At 41.7% G+C, this 25,517-nt stretch overlaps 1 protein-coding gene across 1 annotated transcript in view; it reads right to left on the bottom strand.

The window, feature by feature from the left end:
- LOC146610821 (ephrin type-B receptor 2-like) overlaps positions 1–25,517 on the bottom strand; it is an 81,865-nt gene that overhangs the window by 40,631 nt on the left and 15,717 nt on the right. Inside the window, exons 3-4 of the mRNA XM_085344076.1 lie at positions 12,316–12,380; positions 8,514–9,198 (exon numbers count right to left, since the gene is read on the bottom strand). Coding sequence (XP_085200202.1) covers positions 8,514–9,198; positions 12,316–12,380 — 750 coding nt within the window. The remainder of the gene's footprint in view (positions 1–8,513; positions 9,199–12,315; positions 12,381–25,517) is intronic.

Here is a 25,517-nt window from a genome sequence, read left to right as displayed (position 1 = left end):
GGTTGATGATGTCTTACATTCCCTGCCACACCTCTTGTGTGTTGTTGCTGGACAGGTGGGACTCGATGTTCCTTTTGTGGTCTGACTTGGCTTTTTTAATCCCCCTTTTCAGGTCAGCTCGAGCAGCCCTGTACAGAGCTCTGTCACCTGACCTGAAGGCGGCATCACGGGCTTTGAGGAGTGAGCGGACCTCGCTGGTCATCCAGGGTTTTTGATTTGGGAAAACCCGAATGCTTTTGTCCACTGTCACATTTGCAGTACAGAACTTGATGTAGTCCAGTACTGATCCTGTGAATGTTTCTAGGTCCTGGTGTTCAAATATGTCCCAGTCTGTCTCTGTGAAGCAGTCCTGTAGTTTGGAGAGAGCATTTTCCGGCCAGGTTGTAACAGTCTTTGTGGTGGGTTGTAATTCCAGGTCATCCGTTTTTTGCACGAGGGATCTGGCGTTGGAGAGATAGAGGCTCGGCAGGGGTGGCTTGTGTGGTTTGTTTTTTAGCCTTAGCATAATGCCGGACCTACGGCCCCGCTTTTGCTTCCTCTCCCTCCGTCTGCGCCTCCGCCTAGTCCCGATAACAATCCACGGGGAGCCCGGTGGTCTCGCTATGTGATCTGGGATGTTGTGCGTGTGAAGAAAGTCCAGTGAAACGGATGTTTGATGCTGGTCACCGATGTCTATGAGGCTCTGGCGGATGTAGCAAACTTTGAAAGTAGAGCCGATAATGCAGAAAAAAATAAGAAAGACATACAAACTAAGCAAACTAAACAAAAAAAAGGAGTACTGAGACGGAGAGCCGTAAGCCGCTGCAACAGTGTGTGCCGCCATATTGCCAAAGTAGTTTTTAGTTTGTTTTTAGTTTTAGCTATTTTAGGGGGATATCTGTGTGTGCAGGTGACTATTACTGTGCATAATTATTAGGCAACTTAACAAAAAACAAATATATACCCATTTCAATTATTTATTTTTACCAGTGAAACCAATATAACATCTCCACATTCACAAATATACATTTCTGACATTCAAAAACAAAACAAAAACAAATCAGCGACCAATATAGCCACCTTTCTTTGCAAGGACACTCAAAAGCCTGCCATCCATGGATTCTGTCAGTGTTTTGATCTGTTCACCATCAACATTGCGTGCAGCAGCAACCACAGCCTCCCAGACACTGTTCAGAGAGGTGTACTGTTTTCCCTCCTTGTAAATCTCACATTTGATGATGGACCGCAGGTTCTCAATGGGGTTCAGATCAGGTGAACAAGGTGGCCATGTCATTAGTTTTTCTTCTTTTATACCCTTTCTTGCCAGCCACGCTGTGGAGTACTTGGACGCGTGTGATGGAGCATTGTCCTGCATGAAAATCATGTTTTTCTTGAAGGATGCAGACTTCTTCCTGTATCACTGCTTGAAGAAGGTGTCTTCCAGAAACTGGCAGTAGGACTGGGAGTTGAGCTTGACTCCATCCTCAACCCGAAAAGGCCCCACAAGCTCATCTTTGATGATACCAGCCCAAACCAGTACTCCATCTCCACCTTGCTGGCGTCTGAGTCGGACTGGAGCTCTCTGCCCTTTACCAATCCAGCCACGGGCCCATCCATCTGGCCCATCAAGACTCACTCTCATTTCATCAGTCCATAAAACCTTAGAAAAACCAGTCTTGAGATATTTCTTGGCCCAGTCTTGACGTTTCAGCTTGTGTGTCTTGTTCAGTGGTGGTCGTCTTTCAGCCTTTCTTTCCTTGGCCATGTCTCTGAGTATTGCACACCTTGTGCTTTTGGGCACTCCAGTGATGTTGCAGCTCTGAAATATGGCCAAACTGGTGGCAAGTGGCATCTTGGCAGCTGCACGCTTGACTTTTCTCAGTTCATGGGCAGTTATTTTGCGCCTTGGTTTTTCCACACGCTTCTTGCGACCCTGTTGACTATTTTGAATGAAACGCTTGATTGTTCGATGATCACGCTTCAGAAGCTTTGCAATTTTGAGACTGCTGCATCCCTCTGCAAGATATCTCACTATTTTTGACTTTTCTGAGCCTGTCAAGTCCTTCTTTTGACCCATTTTGCCAAAGGAAAGGACGTTGCCTAATAATTATGCACACCTGATATAGGGTGTTGATGTCATTAGACCACACCCCTTCTCATTACAGAGATGCACATCACCTAATATGCTTAATTGGTGGTAGGCTTTCGAGCCTATACAGCTTGGAGTAAGACAACATGCATGAAGAGGATGATGTGGACAAAATACTCATTTGCCTAATAATTCTGAACTCTCACTCCCGTCACTCCAGTGAATTTCCAGAATCTCCAGCTGGTACTGCCGGTTCCATAAACAAGTAAAGGAAGATGACAGTAGGAGTACTGAGATTCCAGAGTGTTGGACGAAGTCAGTTGCAAGAGCAATAGTAATGCCACCATCTGTTTCCTGCAAAGGGTTTGAACAACCTCTTTGCCATTTCTGATACACAACTCGCACATCTTCTAGGTTGCTGGCTTTAAAAAAAGGTTTTATGAGTGTTTCTTGATGTGTGTGTGTGTGTGTGTGTGTGTGTGTGTGTGTGTGTGTGTGTGTGTCTGTCTTTTCAGGGCATGCCTAAATGTGGAACACTCCAGCTGTCACATGTGGGAAAGCCAGACCCTATCAGACCCAAGAAAAACTGAAACCTAAGGACGACATGACATCAACGAACTGAGTAAATTAATATTTATGGTCGTGGTCCACATTACCATACAGTATGCCTCAAAGCCAAACTAATGGATTCTGAAATAGTAATTCCTTCATCCAGGTCTGAATATTTTCAGACTAATTATTTATTTGAAAAATATTTCTGCATTTGAAATAAAGTTACTGCTGCATAAATATTTTACTCGAGGAAAAGATTTATTTATCTCAAAAAGGAATTAAATAATTCTCCAAACCAGTTCTCATGATGCTGGATTTTACTGGAGGTATTTTTGTAGAACACAGACACTGTAAAGGAAAACTCATAAGATGAAAAATATATGTACAGTATACAAATCAAATCATTTACAGTGATACATTTCAAGCCTGTGAAGTCAACTTTAGTCAGCTCTGAATTCACTAAACTCCAACGTACTCCTCCTTAAACTAACTAAATTCAAAAGATTTTTCTTGCATTTCTGTTTGTGTACTGCAAATGTAACCTTTTCCTCAAATTGTCAAACGAATATCTAAACTAGAGACAGCCCAACAGATTGAGCTAAGTGGAAAGTACAAAACGTGCTGAAATGTGTGTGTGTATGGTTGGGAGAACCAGTAAAAAAGGATAGTTGTCACTTTAATTCTGAATGAAAAAAGCTGGATTATGTATTGTATTGTTTCCCATACTTGTGCTCAGGTGTTTATTCCATAGTAGGAGGGAAGGTTTGTTTACCAGTTTCCATCGTCCTTTTATTGCAGAAACAGGGAGAGACGACAATAGATTTGCCATTTAGAGACATTTCTAACAGTCTGCTAAATGGTAAGTTGAGAGGTACTTTTCTACTCAATTTTGAGCACTCAAAATGCTTTCTCACCACAAGTCTCACTCATCCAATCACACTGTGATGATTCGCTCAGGTGTTTGCTCTCTGTCAGCTACGTCTCTCTTCTGATATGAAAGGGTTTTTTGTCAGTCCCTTCCCCTGAAAGACATTCATACAGATCTTTGATCTATATGCAAGCACGTCTATCTAACATTCACATCGAGGGCAACTGAGGATACTTTGACACAAGGACAACGGATCGATTCACCAGCCTTCCAGTTGGTAGACATCCATCCCTTTTTTATGACTGTAACATCTGTAACATTTCTATAATAATTAAAACTGAAGGCTACGACCAAGCAAATAGTAAGCAAATCTAAAGGTTTTTCAATCACAGAGTGTTCTTAGTTTTTAACACATTGCTTCTGCATTTTGGCTTAGGTTTTGTTAAATAAATAATGATACTCTGAAATCACACTTTTGACCTAAACAGACCCCCCCACACACACACACTTGTACACAGCATAATACAGCTGTACTTACACCTAACCTGTAAAATAGCAATTCTGTACATTAATATTAGCCTGTAAATTTGCAATTTTTATACATATATCAACATATACACCTTTATATTGCATACTCTGCATATATTATCACTGTGATAGTGTTGCAAGTTTACACCCACATATAAGCTACAAGATCTACAAAGCACTGTTTTACTATTTTATTTATTATTACTTTCTTTTAGTCGTGTGAAGGGAACCTGCAAAGTAAGAATTTAATTGTGCTGTGTAACCACTTGTGTTTTGCGGTGTACATGACAATAAACTTCTTGAATCTTCAATCAATACATTGTGGCTGCAGCTCTGAGGCAACATGTTTACTTTTGTTGGATCCCAACCGGGCCTTCCCAATATATAAAGATTCTTTTCTGTTTAAAAAGTACTAATCTCTGATTAGGCTATGCAGAGCTTGGATGGAGCCATGGAGGAGACTTGCCTAGCTCCAACTGCTACTCCACCTTGCAGATGTTGATCCTGCTTCCTCTGAAGGCGTGCTTGTCAGAATGGCATTCTGCTCAAATCTCCTCTCAGTCACACCCATTATTACCAGCTCTCCTCTAAATCTTTATTAACTGGGTAAAATTTAGTGGTCTGAAAAAGTGGGCCCAAGGATCCGTTCATTTTAAGGTTAGAGTAACCTGTAAGGATTCTTTGAGTGATATGCATGTCTTTACCATTACTGTTTCATAAACAGTAATGGTAAAAGCAAAAGCAAAGCAAATAATATTGATCACAAAATCAAATCGATTGAATTCTACTTATCTCTTTGACCTGCGTTGAGTTAATGCTGATTTTAATAATGATCTTGAGAGGAGAGAGACTAATGAAAGAAAAGGCACACCCTGGCCTGAAGATGCACTTATCTCTGTGTTCTGTGTTGATATACTCCAACAAGCATCCCCTGGAAATTCAAATCCTCTTGAATCTAATGAGCAGAGAAAAAGTCCACAGTTTGGCAGTGGTTGATCCTTCTGGTATCTCTGCTTAAACTTCCAACTGTAAAATCTTAGATCCAATTATCTGTAGTGCTCGTCTCGCAGGAGACAAAGCAATGAACAACTTATCTCTTCTGCACAAAACTTTTATACTTGGTATACCTGGTCCTCATCTTTCCCCTCCCTCATCACATCTTCTTGTCTTTGTTGTACATAATTTCACTACATATGAACATTAAATCAAATATGAATATACTTTCTGTCATGTCTTTAGTTTAGTTTATGCTATTTTACTTCAACAGGATTTATCGTTGTCTCAATCACATGAATATCCACTCTAATATGATTTCTTTTCAACTCGGTTACACACAAATATTTTTTCTCGCTTTTTCTCTTTACAGAAATAAAAGACTGACAAACACAACTCTGTGTTTGTCAGTCCTGGTATTCTCAATTTTCCTTCTTACACACTCTCACAGCCTCCAAGGCCATCTTTGCACAAATAAGTCACTCCATATGGAATCTCAGTGAGAGACGTGTTAGTAGAATCATTTCATAGTTTTTATTTTCTTATTTGTTATATTGGTTAAACTTATACCTGATTACATTCTGATTGTTATTAAGAATTAAAAAAGATTAACTATTAGCAAAATCACTTATAAATTATGATTCTGTGTTTAACAATTACAACATACTTAATACCACTTCTCTCATATAGGTAAACTCTATTTTTAGCACTCTGTATCACTTTTAACATATAAGACTCGATATTAAACCCTTTTACGCTTTTACTTTCTCTCTGATGTAATGAGAGGTAAACCAGGGGAACTTTAATCTCTTTTAGTCCCACCTCTCTTGACACCCCCTCCTCTGTCCTATTCAGCTCGGCAGGGCACTGTCTGCATTGCACACAATGAACGTTGTAGAAAAGAGCAGAACACAAGACGTACACCCTAGATGTCTTCTTCGGCGTCAATGATGTTGTTAACCCATTAACGCTTATAACCAGTTCCCACCAACAGGTTTTTGCTTATTTTTAAACTGCCATAACTCTTGAACAGTTTGCACAATCTGAAGAATTCTAAATTTCCGAAAACAGCAACTCTGCTCTCTTCAGTGATATTAAAGTTATTATTGGAGTCAGTCATCTCAAGCACCGTGTCACAGCAGTGAAGGCAACGGTTGAGAGCAAGTGAGTAAGTACGACAGAGTTATGCTAAAATGGCAATGTTTTCATGTGTTTTGCCATGCTTTTTCTATATTTTTATTGTCATGGTCACGTCAGTCAGACCAGTGACTAACTCAACAAGTCAAGACACTGGCTCGGATTGTGGCCTAACTGGTGGCAATCATGTGTTAGGAGCAGGCAATGGTGCATCACTGACAGTTGGACTAGCTGCAGGACCAGTCCAAGCACCAGACAAGGATGTTGAAGAGTCTGGTTGCTAGGGCTGGTTTCTCACTGGCATTACTGCCAGGATCGGAGGGAGCAGTGGAAGATGTCGGTCTGATGAGGAGGTGTGTGCATGGGGACATACACAAATATCCCACAGTACTGGTAAAGATTAAATACAGGTGCACACAGAGTCAAGATGGTGGTTAGGTCACATCTGACGCATCCCTTCATTCTGGGAACAGATTGGCTGGAATGTGCAGATGTGTTCACAACCCACAGGAAGGTGGAGTGTTTGTACTACAGTCAGGTAACGTGAGGTTGTCTGAAGCTGACTCTGGGGAGGAGGAGACAGCATCTTCTCGGGAGGCCCCGCCTACTCCAATAATTTACTCCACATAGCGCTGACCAACCTGCATTTTGTGTTGATTAGAGGCAGACTGTATCGAGTGAGTTGTGAAACTTGCATGGAAGAGAAATGCAGCCAGCTGTTGGTCACAAAGAGCTGCAGAGAAATTATTTTCAAGATAGCTTATCATAACCTCATGGCAGGGAAATATGACAAAACTCTGGAACAGCTCATGGCCCATTTTTATTGGCCAGGCATCAGGGAGAATGTGGGAACCAGGCGGCTATCCCAGAAGTGCCTTTGGAAAATACCTTGCATGGAGGTCTCATCTGAGCATATTGGCATTGGATTTCATTGAGCCACTTCACCGGAATGCACGAGAATATCATATCAATTCAATTCAATTCAATTTTATTTATATCACTTTGTATTAGTGGTGAATTATGCAGTGTAATATCCTGAAGCAGTGCCACTGTGCACCATTTCCACAAAGACTGACCAGGGCACTTTGTCCTAGTCTGAGGCAACATAGGCAGCTTCTAATGATTTAATGGACTTGTAATTTTTTCTTCCAATTCTAATAAAGGTATTCTTTCTTTATTTTTCTTATGTGAACAGCAATATATTATTTTCTGCCACATTACTACATTTCCTGCTTCCTAAAGAGGCCACTATTTTTTAAGTAAATTGCCTACTCCCTTTAGAAAATAATAATGAAATCTTATTCTTTACATAAGGATTTATTTAACTTCCCATTCCTAATTAGTGGTGTCACTTTCTTTGTCAGAGAGAAAGACACTGGTGCATGACCACTGATACTAATAGAATGAATCTGTGATGAATGTCTGACGGTCTGGGATATCGATCATAATGGGGCTACAAACTAAAAGTCTACGCAAGAATAGTAGTGTACAGGTGAAAAAAAGTTTTAATCCTTACGAGTGGGGTGATGTGAACACTAAGCATTGGATAAACGAAAATCCTTCATGTACTGTTTAAGAATTTCTGTAGAAGTAGTGTAGTGTAAATATTCTAATCTCAGATTATTGGGCAGTTCAAGCACATTCAGAGTTCAGGTGGGGAACTGTGTAGTTTACATTATCTTACACAGTGTTGCCCTGGTGACAATCTGTTGTACAGCTAAAATAAAGTACCTTTTGTCTGTATATATACATTTGATTACAGAATGAATGAAAAACGTTGCACTTAAGTTACTTTAAGCCGGTTCATTTCAAGATGCACTAACATCATCACTATGCATATAAAACTATTTGTTTATTCTTGCTGCTCTTCATCTGTGAACAGAGCCAGGGTGGGCATGATGGGCTCAACATTATATCACAATATTTCAAGAAAAATTGTGATAGTGACTTCAGTTTGTTTCGTTATTTTCTTCTTCTTTTTTGTTTTATTTGTTGCTCCTCCTGACATTATGGAGCACAACTAGCAAGTTCGACCAAGTTGAGCCATTGGTTTACGTTTGGGTTGCAGATCAGCATCTCGTCCTTCGTAGCTGGAGGAGATGCAACTGCATTTTTTATCTCATGTGTGTGAAACACTCATCTTTCCACCTTTAGCAAGAACAGTTTTCATATTTTGCAAAGTATTGTGATTTGCTGGAGCTGTTTGAAGTAGCTAAATTTTAGATGCTAAAAACACAACGATGTAGTAATTTGACATTTGATGTAAAATTTACATTGGTGTTACTGCAAGCGATATGATAGGGCACAGCCATAGAACAGTCTAGTGAGGCACATCTCATAAGAACTCATTCACACATTCCTTCTTACCTTTGCAGACTGTACCATTCGCCACAGCCTCGTATCCAGCTTTACACATACAGCGACCAATAGGTACCATCCACTCCCCATCCCCATTACAGTACAGCTTGATGGGTACATCCACCTCCTCCCCATTAGGAACACACACTCCTCTGGCTGCCACAAGAGAGGTGCTCTCTGCTCCTGACAGTGTCTCAGGGAAAACCGCTCCATTCTGGATTATATGGGGACATTTCCTGTAGAAGACTCGGACAGCAATGAGTGACATGCAGGCACCGTAATCCTGGAAAGCAAGATAGAAGCCATTGTGGGAAACAGGTCCAAAGCTTCGAACTTCACTGTTGATCTTCATGATGCGGCCACCGAGATCGACCTGAGAGAAGCTCTCGTCAGCTGCAATAGTGTCCACTTTCACCCATGGGTTTTCCATCCAGGGTGGGTATAATTTAGTGGCCTTATCCAAGTCAGATTCAAAAAAATAGAGGTTGAAGGTCTCCTTGCAGGAGCCAGGGACATTGGGTATGGAACTACAGTCCCGTACTGAAAATTTCATCTGGACATGGATACGCTGAGCACCACGGCGACGGATGTATTTGGTCCGGACCCAGTTGTTTTGGCTGCTATTAAAGATATTGCACACCTGGTATGTTCGGATGGTGTTCATATTTTCATCGTATCCACTAACTTCTTCCCACTAGAAGAGAGCCAAGAAACAGAGCTACTGATAAAGTGACAAACATGCAAACACTAAAACATTGAAGGCAACTTGGAACAATCCAAAAGCAGAAGAAGCTAGTGGAGTCAGCCAGTACTGCTGATACCAACACAGATACTTTTAACCCACAAAGGCAGCTTATAGAGGGGAGAGCAGTCACTTACAAGTCACTCATCAGAAGTTTGCAACCCATTTTAATCACCACTAAATCCCTGTGATTTTTATTTTCCATAATAAGTAGTTAATAGAGTAAAACACACTTTTGTGCTTTTCGTATATTTTGAAACTGGGATTTTTGGAGATCTGGAAATCAAATGCCCCATCTCTATGGCACATTGGGTCAACTTCTATTGTTTAAGTTTGGTTAAATAACATAGATGTGACAGTCAGCAGATAAAGGTTCAGATATTTTTCACAGGGCATGTTTGAGATATATTTTTTCATTTGCAGAAAAAAATTAATTATTAAACGCAATTGAGTATCAGCTACATACTGAGTTTGGAGGACAGAAACAAAGTATTGATCCAGCCATGTTAGCATTGATCCGATACCAATACCAGCATGCTATCAATATTTGGATGTAGCAAGCAAGGTGACGTAAATTAACTTAAATTATTGACTTAAAAAACTGACTTAAATTCTACAACTTTTAAAGCTTGGTTTGGAATTTTTTGGACAGTGAAAAAGTATTTCCCCCCTTCCTGATCTCATACTTTTCATATTCTTCACACTTAAAACTTTCATGTCATCAAACATCAAATATATTTAATAAAGATGCAGTTTTAAAGATTGTGCAGTAATGATGGTATCACTGGATACCAGCACAAGAATATTAATCTACTTTACTGATAAACATGAAGTATTACTTCTACACAGTGTGCTGAACTTGATTCTTCAGAAAGCTGATTCTGGACCAATGGCATATGTTTGACCTCCAGTTTAAAGTATAAAATTAAAAAAAGGTTAGACCCACGTAAGTGGGCTACCATGTGCATATTTTCCAGGTGCTGTCATTTAATGGTGTTTTTTGTTTATTTTCATGACTGTTTACATTGTAGATTCTCACAGAAGGCATCAAAACTATGAATGAACACAAAACTATGAATAAACATATGAAATTATTTAGTAAACAAAAAAGTGTGAAACAACTCAAAACATGTTTTATATTTTAGATTCTTCCAAACAGCCCCTTTGGCTTTGATTCCTGCTTTGCACACTCTTGGCATTTTCTCCATGAGCTTCATGAGGTTGTCACCTGAAGTGGTTTTCCAACAGTCTTGAAGGAGTTCCCAGAGATGCTGAGCACTTGTTGGTCCTTTTGTCTTGACCATAAAGGCCTGATTCACACAATCTGCTCTGAACAGCTGATGTAGAGATGTGTCTGCTACTGGAATCTGAGGTGCTGTGAACTTGTGATTTCTGAGGCTGGTGACTCGGATGAATGTATCCTCAGCAGCAGAGGTGACTCTTGGTCTTCCTTTCCTGGGGTGGTCCTCATGTAAGACAGTTTCGGTGTAGCACTTCTAGTGAGAAGAAATGCAGTTTTTGCGACAGCACTTGGGGACACAATCAAAGTTTTAGCAGTTTTCTGGACTGACTGACCTTCAGTTCTTGAAGTAATGATGGACTGGTGTTTCTCTTTAGCAGTGTTGGGGAGTAACGGAATACATGTACCGCCGTTACGTATTTAAAATACAAAATATGAGTAACTGTATTCCGTTACAGTTACCGTTTAAAAAGGTGGTATTTAGAATACAGTTACTTTGTTGAAATAAATGGATTACACTGCGGTACTTTCCTGTTTCATATTGTGGCGGGTCAGGACTGTTTGGGTTTTGTTTGACAGCTACGTTCTGTTGTTCCAGGCGGCAGCGTTACGGTTGCCATGGTTACAGGGCGACGCTCTCTCTCTCTCTCTCTGCGACTGTGTGCTTCCTGGGTGAGAGAGCGCCTTTTCGTTGTTGTTGTTGTTGTGCTAAGCTAACAGGCAGAATGCTACAAGCATAGCTCTAAAGAATGTAGCATCATGGGCAGTGTAGTCCGTGCTGCAGGGAGAATGGACTGCCATACACGTTATGGGTCTGTGAGCGCGAGGAGGGAGAAAAAGGGCAGTGGAAAGGTACGAGTTGTCATCGAGGAAAAACGGGAGCTGGAAGCATGTAAATATAATAATAACCACTTCAGCCAAGAAGAGTTCCTGACGAGCCCAGTTGTAAGTAAGCTATTAAAACTTGACTGTACACCGTGTTCGTGTTTTCCTCCGAAACAATAAGTTCCGTTGGAGCAGCCTTTCAACGCCTCTCTCTGTCTCTCGCAATAAAAGTTGACCCAGACAACAAAGTAAAGCTATTTTTCGGCTAGGAGCCGACAGGGACCCCGTATTAGTCAGAGGTCCCTTTACTACAGTTCGGAGTCGCGGACCTTCAGTAATAGTAATAAATCACAGCAATAGTACATTCACGTTGTTGTAAAAAGCATGATAATATAGTGAGTAATCCAAAGTATTCAGAATACGTTACTGTCATTGAGTAACGTAACGGAATACGTTACAGAATACATTTTGGGGCATGTATTCTGTATTCTGTAATGGAATACATTTTAAAAGTAACCTTCCCAACACTGCTCTTTAGTTAGCTGATTGGTTCTTGCCATAATATGAATTCTAACAGTTGTCAAATAGGGCTGTCAGCTGTGTACCAATCTGACTGCTGCACAACACAACTGATGGTCCCAACCCCATTAAGAAGGCAATAAATGAACCCTGACAGGCACACCTGTGAAGTGAAACCATTCAGGTGACTACAGCATGAAGCTCACTGAGAGAAGGCCGAGGGTATGCAGTGCTGTCAACAAAGCAAAGGGCGGCTACTTTGAGGAATCTGTGATATAAAACACATTTAGAGTTATTTACCAGTTTTTCTTTGCTACATAATTTTATATATCTTGCTTCATATATTTGATGTCTTCAGTTTGCCTCCACATTGTAGAAAGTAGTAAAAATAAAGAAAAACCATTAAATGACAAGGTGTGTCCAAACTTTTGACTGCTTATCTACACTGTGTACATTGTTCCTAGTGTGTTGATTTTTCTACTCACCCCTTGAGATGGGTAGGTGGTCCAGCCCAGTTCTGCTGTTGCTGTTGTTGAATCCATTAGTACCTCTGGAGATAATCAAAAACCAAAAAGCCTGGCGTTAGAATTAGAATTAAGTTACACTGCAATAAAATACTGTGTGTGTTGAGCTCTGTTCACACTGGAAATGATTTGCAGTGATGTAGTGAGCAACATTCAGTGACTTCAAATGACAAACAGTAAAATAACTGAAGTGGATGGCCTACGAGATAAAGAACCACCAGTGAGACACAGAGCACTAATGACTGATATATATTCTGGTAGTTAATACATCAGAGGTTTAAACCAGAGCCTGGAATGTCACCTAGTGATCAGACGTTAGCTTTAGACCAGTGTGAAACAACCAAAGTACTTCCAAAGTACTTTCCCTGTGTTCCACATTACTCATTTTGTTCCTCTTGTCTCCGTGTTCCATGTATCCGCTCTGTCTCCCAAGTCAGTCATGCCCCCATGTCAGTTTCTCCCACAATCTCAGTATTAAGCTCGTGTGTCTTCGTCCTCCGTATTTGTCTTGCTTACTGTTTTATTTTTATCATCCCGTGTCCTGTGTTAGTGTTACAGTTTTGCTTCCTCCCTGTCTTGTTATGTCAGATTAGGTCCAGTTGTGTTTCTCTCCTGTCCTCCCTCGTTACTGTTTGTGTATATATTGTATTAGTTTCCCTTTGTTTGTTGTTGGATCATCTGTTTGTCATACGTCAAGCTCAGTTATCCCACATTTAACTGTCTTTGTCCATATTTATGTTTTATGTCTCAGCTCATCACGTTTTCAGGTTTTAGTTGTTTTACCATTTTTTTAGGTTAGTCTTTATTTCCCTTTTGTTTTCTTTTCTTTGCACTGTGTTTAGCCGTCAATAATGTAATAAGGAGCATTATAATAAAATGCCAGAGGATCGAAAGAATAACACAAAAGGTACATGGACTATTATAAACAAACAAACCAAAGCTAATTACCCAGACTTTTTCAGAGAAAAAATATGGTTATTACAAATAGGAATGAAGTGGTTAACAGATAATGATAACAGGTAATGATTTCGTATGCTTTCCATTTCCTGTGTTTGTTTTGTTGAAATTTTAATTGTTCGAAAGAAAAGAAAAAGAAAGAAAAGAAGAATAAGTCTTGTATTTGTCCAGCGTCAGATTAAAATGTAAGCACCCAGTGTTGCATTCAAATGTCCCATTTTCTGGCTGCTCGCTTTCTATTAGTATCAATAGTGATTAATGAGGAGTTGGGAAGAAGCGGCAAGCCAGGTGTCACAGCCGCCGCTAAATAGGAAGAATAGACGCCATGAGCGCTGACCTGCAACCAATTCCCACAGACTCAGCCAAGAAGGGTGGAGAAGAGTAAAAGCCCCTTTTCCGTTAGTAGAGCATCGGATCGACTCGCCACAACTCAACTCAGATCAACAGGTTTTCCATTATAATGGAGTACGACCTAATATGTGTGGTCGTCTTTATAGCAAAGTGACGAGCATCCTGTTACGTAATTAGTATGTGACTAGGGATGGGTACCGGTACCCGGTGCCATTATGGCATAAACGGTAGTAACCAGACCGAAAAGCAGCACACATTTCAGTGCTTTATTTCTGTGCTTTTTTTCCTGAGATGTCATACACTTTGGATTCCAGCCAATCATTTTACCTTTGCGAGCATAGTAGGCGGGTCCAGGTACATACGTTCTTTTAGAGCAGAGCTACAGATTAAAAATGCCCAAAGCGAAGGGGTCAAAGTCTGGCTGTACTTCACAGCAAAAGATGCAAACTCAGCAGCCTGCAACAAGTGCTTTAAGGTGATACTGTGCTATACACCTGGCGACGTATAGCATTTTGTCAAAAGCTGAGAAATGCGCTGTATTTGATAGCTTGCTGTGAGACCTCACACCGGGCAAATCTACTGCGGGTGGGTTGCCTGTTATCTGAGGCGTTAGCATCATTCCCCAAAAACCCAAAGAGTAGAGTCCTGGCCCCTAGCCCTGCCAGTGTAGCAGAAATGATGACGGATGATGATGGCAGCAGCAGCAGAGAAAAGATTAGACTACATCCATAGTGGCTCTTTGAATTTGCCATTGTATCTCCTGCTTGAATCAAATTGTCTCAGTCTGACAGCCTCTTTTATAACTTGCAAACCTTCTTTCAAAATTAGAGAGAAAGAAGTCACAATTTAACATGTCTGTTAATTGTGAAGAGCAGTGCTGCAATAGAGCATTTAAATACAGGCTAGCATGGGCTGGAGCTACTGATGGGAGATGGAGATAGACAGGGGAAATGGGGACATCATGGGTTTGTGAGGGTGGGGGTGCATTAGTATATGTTGCCCTCATTTCGTGACTAGACACTCACTATGGCAGCTCAGTCTCAGCAGCTTGAATGCAACTAAGTGACTACAATATGCTGGAACTACTGCATATTCAATCTAGTTACATCCTGTTTAAATTAGAACGAATTGTTTTCTCTGAGATGTATAATCTCTGTGAATTACTCTTATTAATGGCAAATTTTTGTTTTACTAAACCCTTGTTTTGATGCACCTTCTTAACATTTATTGTAGAAGGCACTGTCTTTCTGTACAATAATGGCTCTCTGCCTTTCCACTGTCTCCATCTGTCACTGCAATCCTGCAATACATATATAGAGAGATCTCTTGTTCTGCCTCTGCTTCATGAATCAGTGAAAAGTAGGGCAAAGAGGAGGAGAGAGTGGGCCAACTAAGGCCAGCAAAAATAATCCTTGTAGGCTTCACAACGCTCTACATGTCATGCTGGATTAAACCCACAGGGATACCTCAATAAAATTCACTTTGCTCCCAGCACTGCCTGCCATGCTGCTTACCAGCTTTCATACTCATCTGTCCTCATATCCAAATTCCTAATTTCTGGGAAAAATAATATATATATATATATATATATATATATATATATATATATATATATATATATATATATATATATATATATATATATATATATATATATATATATATATATATATATATATATATATATATTTATTAGGGGTGCAACGATATTCGTATCGATATTGAACCGTTCGATACAGTGCTTTCGGTTCGGTATGCATATGTATCCAACAATACAAAATTTGTAATTTATTTAATCAACTTTCCTTCTGACGATGCTGTCTGTGTTGAGCGCTCAGTGAATCTGCGTTCGACTACTCCGCCTAGGTTACACTGTCGAGCGCAGATCCACTGAGCGCTCAACAAAGACAGCATCGTCAGAAGGAAGAGCGCAGGGCAAGCTAGCGAGACAGAAGTTAAGCTCTCCTTGCAACATGGCAAATTGAACCTCCCCCACCCTCATTCAGATCTGGCGTTTGGAATTATTTTGGTTTTCATGTGATGTATGACCCTGAAGGTAAGCGCGTCATGGACTAAAGTAAAACAGTATGTTGGATGTGCCACGCAATGCTCAATTACATGGGTGGGAGCTAGTGTGTTAGCGCAGTTAGCTCGTTAACGTGTTGGCCGTCTAGCCCCATGCACGGGACGATCAGGGGTAGCTCGTTAACGGAGATTTGCTGTGTTGTGGCGTTAAGGTCATTTCAACGAGATTAACCTGAAAGCACTAGTGGGAACACAACGAATATGACTGCACATTTATATCATCCTAGTGCAAAAACAACAAGCATGCATGCTACAAACTTTAGCCGAGTCATTTAGACAGCCATTAGCACATGATTCTCCTTATGGGGACCTGATATGTTTAATATGCTGCTGAGAATATAGGCCAGAAGAAGCGTATAGTATAGCTTTTATTTTGGAAAGAGCCATTTCTCTGTAATAAACTCTCTTTTCCAAAGATGCATGATTCCTCAATCAGATACAGGGCTCGCAATATCGCTAGCCCGACGTCCAGGGGCTAGCGATTTTCCAGTCGGGCTACCAAAATCTATCTCTGCCCTGCCCGTCGGACTATTGTAAGAAGGAAAAATATATGTCAATGCTTTTGCATTCTTTCAGAAATGTAGCTGGGTAATTATGTCATTGGCATCGGTGAGCCACTGTCAATATGTGACATATTGAAATCTCATTTGAATTTGCGCTTGTTTTTTTGCTTTCACTTTGCAATCGCTCGGACAGCACTGATTGGTGAGTGATGATAATTTGCGCACCAATTCCTCTGACATCGTCTTATTAATCGTTAGCTTACTACACAAACATGACAAGTTAAATCTCCCGCAGCAAGCTTAAATATGTGAGAGAATCGCTGAGCGTTATGTGAGTGCGTGTGTAAAAGCAGCAGGATATATATTTTAGTTCTGCTGAGCCAAATAAGACAGGTCAGGGTGAAGAAGTGACAGCCAAAGAAAAGCTTACCACAAAACGGAAAAGTTATGACAAATCAGACTATAAGGCAAAAAGAAAATGCCTCATAGTCTGATTTGTCATAACTTCTCCGTTTTGTGGTAAGCTTTTCTTTGGCTGTCACTTCTTCACCCTGACCTGTCTTATTTGGCTCAGCAGAACTGAAATGCTTTTACACACGCACTCACATAAGCTCAGCGATTCTCTGCGCGATCAACCTCTCACATGTTTAAGCTTGCTGCGTCATGTTTGCATAGTAAGCTAACGATTAATAAGACGATGTCAGAGGAATTGGTGCACAAATTATCATCACTCACAGATCAGTGCTGTCGCTCTCTATACACAGTTCGCACGATTGCAAAGTGAAAGCAAAAAAACAAGCGCAAATTCAAACGCGACTTCAATATGTCACATATTGACAGTGGCTCACCGATGCCAATGACATAATTACCCAGCTACATTTCCGAAAGAATGCAAAAGCATTGACATATATTTTTCCTACAATAGCCCGACGGGCAGGGCAGAGATAGATTTTGGTAGCCCGACTGAAAAAATCGCTAGCTCCGGGACGTCGGGCTAGCGATATTGCAAGCCCTGTATCTGATTGAGGAATCACTCATCTTTGGAAAAGAGAGTTTATTACAGAGAAATGTCTCTTTCCAAAATAAAAGCTATACTATCCGCTTCTTCTGGGCTATATTCTCAGCAGCATAAGGAGAATCATGTGCTAACAGCTGTCTAAATGACTCGGCTAAAGTTAGTAGCATGCTTGCTTGTTGTTTTTGCACTAGGATGATATAAATGTGCAGTCATATTCGTTGTGTTCCCGCTAGTGCTTTCAGGTTAATCTCGTTGAAATGACCTTAACGCCACAACACGGCAAATCTCCGTTAACGAGCTACCGCCGATCACTCCGTGCATGGGGCTAGACGGCCAACACGTTAACGAGCTAACTGCGCTAACACACTAGTTCACACCAATGTAATTGAGCATTGCATGGCACATTCAACATACTGTTTTACTTTAGTCCATGACTCGCTTACCTTCAGGGTCATACGTCACATGAAAACCAAAATAATTCCAAACGCCAGATCTGAATGACGTTCAATTTGCCTGTTGCAAGGAGAGCTTAACTTCTGTCTCGCTAGCTTGCCCTGCGCTCTTCCTTCTGACTATGCTGTCTGTGTTGAGCGCTCAGTGAATCTGTGTTCGACTACTCCGCCTAGGCTGCACTGTCGAGCGCAGATCCACTGAGCGCTCAACACAGACAGCATCGTCAGAAGGAAAATTGATAAAATAAATTACAAATGTTGTATCGTTCGATACATATGCGTACCGAACCGAAAGCACTGTATCGAACGGTTCAATATCGATACGAATATCGTTGCACCCCTAATAAATATATATATATATATATATATATATATATATATATATATATATATATATATATATATATATATATATATATATATATACATACATACACACACACACGAGGGTGGTATCACAGTGGCAGATATCCAAAAAAAAGGGTCTCCAGTATGAAGAGTTGGGCAGCACCAGGCCCTGACATGATTCACGCTTACTGGCTGAAAAAGCTGACTGCACTCCACAAACATCTGGCAGTACAAATCAACCAGCTGCTAGCTGATGAGACACACCCAGAATAGCTACCAAGGAGATGCTCTGTCCTCACTGCTGTTCTGCATAGGCCTGAACCTCCTCAGTGAGACCATTGACTGACAAGACTGGCTACGGATACCAATTACGGAATGGAGCAATGTAGAGGACATGGATCCCGATGACATCAAGCTGTATACCAAGAGTGAACGAGACATTGATTCACTGATCCACACCACCAGGATATACAGCAATGACATCGGAATGTCGTTCAGACTGGAGAAGTGTAGTTGGATGATAACAAAGAGAGAGAAAGTAGTCAGAACTAATAATAATAATAATAATAATGGATTGGATTTATATAGCGCTTTTCAAGGCACCCAAAGCGCTTTACAATGCCATTATTCATTCACTCTCACACACTGGTGGAGGCAAGCTATGGTTGTAGCTACAGCTGCCCTGGAGCTGACTGACAGAAGCGAGGCTGCCATTTCGCGCCATCGGCCCCTCTGGCCAACACCAGTAGGCGGTAGGGTAAAGTGCCTTGCCCAAGGACACAACGACCAGGACAGAGAGCCCGGGGATCAAACTGGCGACCTTCCGGTTACAGATACGCTTCCCAACCCCCTGAGCCATGGTCACCCCAGAAGGCAAAACTGCGGACATAGAGGACAGCTACAAGTACCTGGGGATCCCACAGGCAAATGGGAACCATGAAGAGGCCGCTAGAAAAGCTGCAACCACCAAGTACCTGCAGAGGGTCAGGTAAGTCCTGAGGAGTCAGCTGAAGGGTAAGAACAAGATCCGCGCTATCAACACCTACGCCCTGCCCGTGATCAGGTACCCTGCTGGGATAATAAGCTGGCCGAAGAGGAGATAGAAGCAACCGACATCAACACAAGGAAACCCTAAGGCTGTATGCTAAGTGGAAGGAAGGAGGCCAGGGACTAGTGAGCATCAGTAGCACAGTCCAGGATGAGACAACAAACATCCACGAATACATCATGAAGATGAATATATGAATGAATACCTCAGGCAGCAGAAACCCAAGAAAGTGGAGGAACCAACATGAACGGCCAGACCACTCCATGGTATGTACCAGCGACAAGGCACAATATAAAGTGCCTTGAGGCAACTGGTGTTGTGATTTGGCGCTATATAAATAAAATTGAATTGAACTGAAAAATTGAATTGCAAGATGCTAGCAGGCATGACATACATGGAACGCCATGACCAAGTGGCTGGCATAGTATACAGAAACATCTGTGCCGAGTATGGCCTGGAAATCCCAAGGTCAAAATGGGACACGCCCCGTAAGGTGGTGGAGAATGACAGAGCTAAGATTCTGTGGGACTTACAGGTACAGACTGAGAAAATGGTGGTGGCTAACCAACCAGACATAGTGGTGGTAGACAAGCAGAAGAAGACAGCCATAGTAATAGAAGTAGCAATACTGAATGACAGCAACATTAAGGAAAAAAAGAAGCATCATGGGCTCAGAGAAGAACTCGAGAGGATGTGGAGGGTGAACGTAATAGTGGTCCCAGTGGTAATCAGAGAACTAAGTGTGTGGCTCCAGCAGATCCCAGCAACAACATTTAAGATCTCTGTCCAGAAGAGCACAGTCCTTTTTTTTTTTTTTTTTTTTTGCCTGTCCCATTTGGTTCTTTAGCCATCAGAATTGTTGTCTGAAGACCAACAAGGATACCCAATGGATTTACTTTGCCAAATGGATCATCGTGGCACACAATCACACTCCCCAAACATACTCTATACCCCGGGTCCAGGTATCCTCGCCCCCAGAGGGGGAAACAGAACCCAGACCTAAGAGATGTTACCCTTCCCCCCGGGGTGGAGGCAAGCAGACCGTCCCAGGCTCCGCAGCAGCAGGGAGGCCAATCAGACAGCCAACATCTCCTCCCAGCCCCCCCGCAAGGCCCTATATATATGTGTGTGTTATGAGAGTGTAAGTAATGTGGATGTCTAAGTTGTGAGATAAAATTGAGGCACAGGTGGCCAGAAGGGGACAGGGGGGGGGGGGGGGGGGGGGGGGGATGTCTCCCCTGCACCCTTGTGACACACCCGCACCCCAAGGCCCTACCTGTGTGGGTGAGTGTGGTGGAGCGGGAAGAGGGAGGTAGCCGGGGATGGGGAGGAAAAGGAGGGAGGGGAGGATGCCCCTCCCTAGGACCAGCTCCCCTGCTGACCCCAGTAGGCACCCCCGTCCTCTGGTACCCACCAAGGCAAGGGAGCCCAGGTCCATCCAGACCGGGGCCTACGGTAGCACTGCCAAGCCCCACAGGACCCGGGGTAGCCCACCCTACCCCACCGCAGAGGAAACTGTACCCACCCCAACATTCAATCGTCTCCCAGACTACACAAGACAACAACCTCCAGGTTAAGTTTATTCTCCACCTCTCCTATGTCTCTCCCCCACCTGCAGAGTGGACTCCTGCAAGGATGGAACAACCTCCCCGCCAGTTGCAGAGCCCCCCAGTTAGGCCGATGCACAAGAGGCCCCCTGCGCCAGGGCTGAGCACCCGTGCACCCACCCGCTCACAACCTCGGTGACACACCGACGAGGACCGAAGCCCAGTGGAAATCAGAGAACTAGGTGTGTGGCTCCAGCAGATCACAGCAACAACATTTTAGATCTCTGTCCAGAAGAGCACAGTCCTAAAATATTGCACAGGACCCTCAAGCTCCCAGGTCTCTGGTAGAGGACCCAAGCTTGAAAGAAAGACCGCCCGCAGGGGCGAGAGATTTTTTATTTGTTTTAGTAGCAGACTTTGGTATTGGTATAAGAGAGAGGCAAAAATTGTGTCCATAGGACAGTTCTAAAACTGCTGACCAAAAACAACACTCATCTCATCCCGACTCATCCCAACAACAAGACTCATCTCACATTAGCCCAAAAAAAAAATAAATCTTGATGATCCCCAAGAATACTCTATGGATGGCTGTGACAAAAGCATAAATTTTTTGAAGGTTTGAGTCCTGTTACATCTGGTGTAAAACTAACACAGCATTTCATAAAAAGAATGTCATACCAACAGTCAAACATGGCAGTGTTAGTGTGATCATCTGGGCTGCTTTGCTGCTTCAGGAACTGAATGACTTTCCATAATTGATGGAACCATGACATCTGCTCTCTACCCGAACATTCTCAAGCAGAATTTCCAGCCATCAGTTCATGCCCTGAAGCTCAGGTGTGCTTGAATTGTGCAGCAGGATAGTGATCTTAAAAATACCAGCAGGTTCACCTCTTAATGTCTTAGAAAATCAAATAAAATCCCCAAACTTTTTGGAGTCCAGTTGAAATGCTTTGGCACGAAGTTAAAGAGAGTGTTCATGTTTGAAAACCCTCCAGTGCGGCTGAATTAAAAATAATTCTGCAGTGTGCAACCATTGGCGTTCAAGATGGTATTGCATTGTGGATCACAATCTGATGGTACTTTTCTATGTTAATAATTAGTTCATTAGTTATTAGTTTTGAAAAGATCCCCCAAACCACTGGCTGAAATACCGCCTCCACTGTGTTTTCCTGATGGCTGTAGACATTCACTGTTGTGCTTCTTGCCTGACCTCCTCCTCCAATGATTTGAACAACAAATTTGAAATCTGGATTTATCACTCCATTAGACGAGATGCCACTGACTTTCAGTCTTGTGCAAATTGTCAAAACTCATACTTTTTTCCTTGTTCCCGTTCTTTGTTAATGGCTTCTTCACAGCCACTCTTTCACTGAGACCATTTTTTATAAGGCAAACAGTAGATGGAGGTGCCAGATGCATCTCTCAGGTCCAGTGTCAGGTCTTTGACAGAGCATGTGACTTTCAGATACCATTCATCTATTGCAGATAGTTTTTAAGCCTTTCACTTCTTCTTCTTTTCTCCACTTGGCCAGTTTCCACAATTCTTTTTAAGAACACAGCGTACACATGACAAGATATGACCAATTTTGGCAATGGCTTTGTTGGCCAACAGAGTTCTGACTCTTTGTCAGCCCAGACAAGAAATCTGGGCTTATTGCTGTTTTCATAGATCAGTGACAGAATTGTCGGAACTTGGAGGGCTTTTTCTAAAAAATATAAACTAGCTACTTTGCCAGAGTCCGGAGGTCTTCTACATGAGTGAAATGCAATTTTCTCTCCAGCTTACATGCTTTTTATACTTAATTTGATTTTTGTCTTTTTTTTTGGGGGGGGGGGGGGGGGGGGGGTTGTTCTGGTTTGTTTATTTCAGGTCTGAGAGCAGAACCAATCTCTATGGCAAAGGGGTTTTTGGGGATGACAGGAGGAGACAGCAACAGTAAGAGACTGGCATACACGATTCCTGGTTTCAACTCAGGATAGTCACAAATTCTTCCAGATTTCTAGAAATGAGAGGTTCCATCTAAAGTGGGATGGATATCAATGAGTTAAACCCATTGACTCATTCACTGCCATTGACGTCTATAGCCGTCAATTGCAGTGAATGAGTCAATGGGTTTAACTCATTCACTGCCAATGGCTGGCAGTGAATGAGTTAATATTACAATCTGTAGCATAATGTATTGTTTGGAGTTTAGTCTGTTACTGTTACTATTTTTACCATTTCTTCTTGGAGCAACTGTAACCCACATAATTTCCTTGGGGATTAGTAAAGTATTCTGATTCTGATTGTTTCAGGATGACCTGCCATGATCCAATGACACATCTGCTTACCTGTATCTTTTGCTCGTTTCTCCTCCTCCTCTTTTCTCTTTTTTCTAAACTGAGGACCTGATGGCGTTGAACTTTTCTTGTCCATCTTGGTTTTAATTTTGCACTCCAGTATGAACACCCATCCCCCAATCCGAGAATCATAACCTAATAGACCTACACCTTATTTCACAGATTCGCTTTGTCTAGGGTTTATGTCTGGGATTTTGCACAACCCAGGATTCAAATCATGAATACATAATGGGCTTGGATTTACAACATTATGAATGAAATGTGCTCTATTTGGAAGCAGCAGGTCTCCCTCCCCTTTCGACAGGCTGTGTGTGAGACTTTAAATCAACAAACTGTAAATTTTGTCGGCATGATGTTGGGGCAGCATGAGTACCACCAATTTTTATTTAATTTTTTTGCCGATGCCCGTGATGCCGCCCCCCACCACGATGCCGCCCCGAGCAACTGCCCGTGTCGCCCGTATCAAAAACCGCTACTGTCCAGCTTAATAAGTCACTACTGGTCCAACTTGAGATGTGATAAGAGAAACATAAGTCCAACATTTTTTAGCAGAATTACGTACCAACTCAATATTAATTTTAGTGACTTCCAATTGATGCAACCAGGTGCCATTATTTCTGACGTGACCTATGATCTTACCAAATCTACCCATACTCTTAGCCAGCAGTTTCCAATTCTGTGTGCCTGCCCCTGGAATACAATCAACTATCGTTGCTAGAGTCTGTAGGTTCCTGTTTTTAAGAACAGTCCCTAATAACCATTTTTTTTCCTTGGATGGTGGTGTATTGGGGGGGGGGGGGGGGGGGGGGGGTCTGTTTAGGCCAACACCTCCTAACAGTCAGTCACCCAGATGAGCTGATGTCCCAGCGGCTTGGCAGAACCTGCTGGGGCCATCTAACCAGAGCTAAGCTACTTTGGCCCACACCAAGGGGTGTGGTCCTGGGTTTTTTTGAACCAGTGTCTGGTATTTTGTATTATGTGTTTTGGCATTGTTGAGACTTATTGATTCTTTAGGAATTATGTGATTCTAATATTCAGTTTTGATAGCGTATGAGTTTGGTGACTTGTGATTCTAGTTCTTAGTCCTTTCCCTTTCCCTTATTTCACTCTGTTTTAGTCTCACCTCTGTGTGTTCTCCCCAGCATCCCCTGTGTTGTCATGTCTGGTTACGAATGTCAAGTTTCTGTCTCGTCTCCATCTCGCTCCCGCTCTCTTTATCCCTTGCTCTCGCTCAAGTGTGTGTGTCTTAAGGCCGGGTTTTGTTTCTGTGTTTCCTGTCTTATTTTGATAGTCCTTGTCTCATGCAAGGTTATTATCGTTAACAAAAACTAACGAAATAACGAAAACTAGAAGTGAAAAAACATTTTCGTTAATGGAAATAAAAATAAAAACAAAAAAAGGAAAACTAACTAAAACTGTAATGAGTGTTCACAAAACTAACTAAAATTAACTGAATTATAGCACAAATGTGTTTAGTTTTCATTGATTTGTATGTGTCATACAATAGTCAAGGGTGAAAATGAAGTTTAGTTTCCAGATTTTTTTCTTGCTGTCTCATTATGCCAGCAGGTGGCAAATACGTTAGTCGAGTCGTCTGTGTTGCTGCTCCGTCCACGCGCAGAATCATGTCAAGAAAAGTCGGGAGAAAGCGCCAGAGTCCAATTTGGGATTACTTTGAATATGACTGTGTTTTGGATAAAGCAAGTGTCTTGTAGTGGAAAGAGACAAATTATGAGGGACATTTCTAAAGGGAAAAAATCCCACAAACCTTAAAGTTCACTTGAAAAGCTCACACAAGAAGGCTAACCTAGCTTACCTTGAGAAGGTAAGGGAGCACACTCAACCCTCATCCCCAGAAAACAGAAGCTAACCCCAGGCAAGGCAGCGTGATGCATCCCGAGACAACAGGACGGGGATATCTACATAACTGTGTGAGTCAATTGCCCTCAAAAAGTTTATCAATTCACTTGAACCAAAAATTACGAACACCCGGTGCTGCAAGAGTTAATAGTCTCATTGGGGCCAAGATATACATTTTATAGTTGCCTGGTATCAATGGTTGTTCATCTGCCTTAATTTATTTATTTATTTATTTATTTAAAGAACCCATAGGTGGGAATGTGAGTTGTCTGTCTCTGCGTGTTAGCCCTGCGACAGACAGGCGACCTGTCCAGGGTGCAGGGTATGGTAGCTGGAATAGCAACATACCCAAGGATAAGCAGAAGAGAATGACTGATATGATGAAACTGGGATTTTGTTACATTTAATTATTGCAAACACAACTAAAACTATAACTGAAACTAATCAAAACTAAACTGAAACTAAGGATTTTCAAAAAAAATAAAAACTAAACTAAACTTGGTAAAAACTAATTAAAACTGATATAAAATTGAAAATCTGAAGTCAAAATTAAATAAAAATAAAAACTAATGAAAATTGCAAAACTATTAAAACCCTGGTCTCATGCGCATTGTTTTCCGTTTCATTTCCACTGTCTCATTATGTCTTTGT

Source organism: Diplotaxodon limnothrissa, linkage group LG20, assembly GCF_057381915.1.
Source record: "Diplotaxodon limnothrissa isolate DT_005_m linkage group LG20, D_limnothrissa_male_GT1.1, whole genome shotgun sequence".
NCBI classification, from domain to species: Eukaryota; Metazoa; Chordata; class Actinopteri; order Cichliformes; family Cichlidae; genus Diplotaxodon; species Diplotaxodon limnothrissa.
Note: the sequence above shows the minus strand (reverse complement) of the source record. Positions and strands in the feature narration are given on the sequence as shown.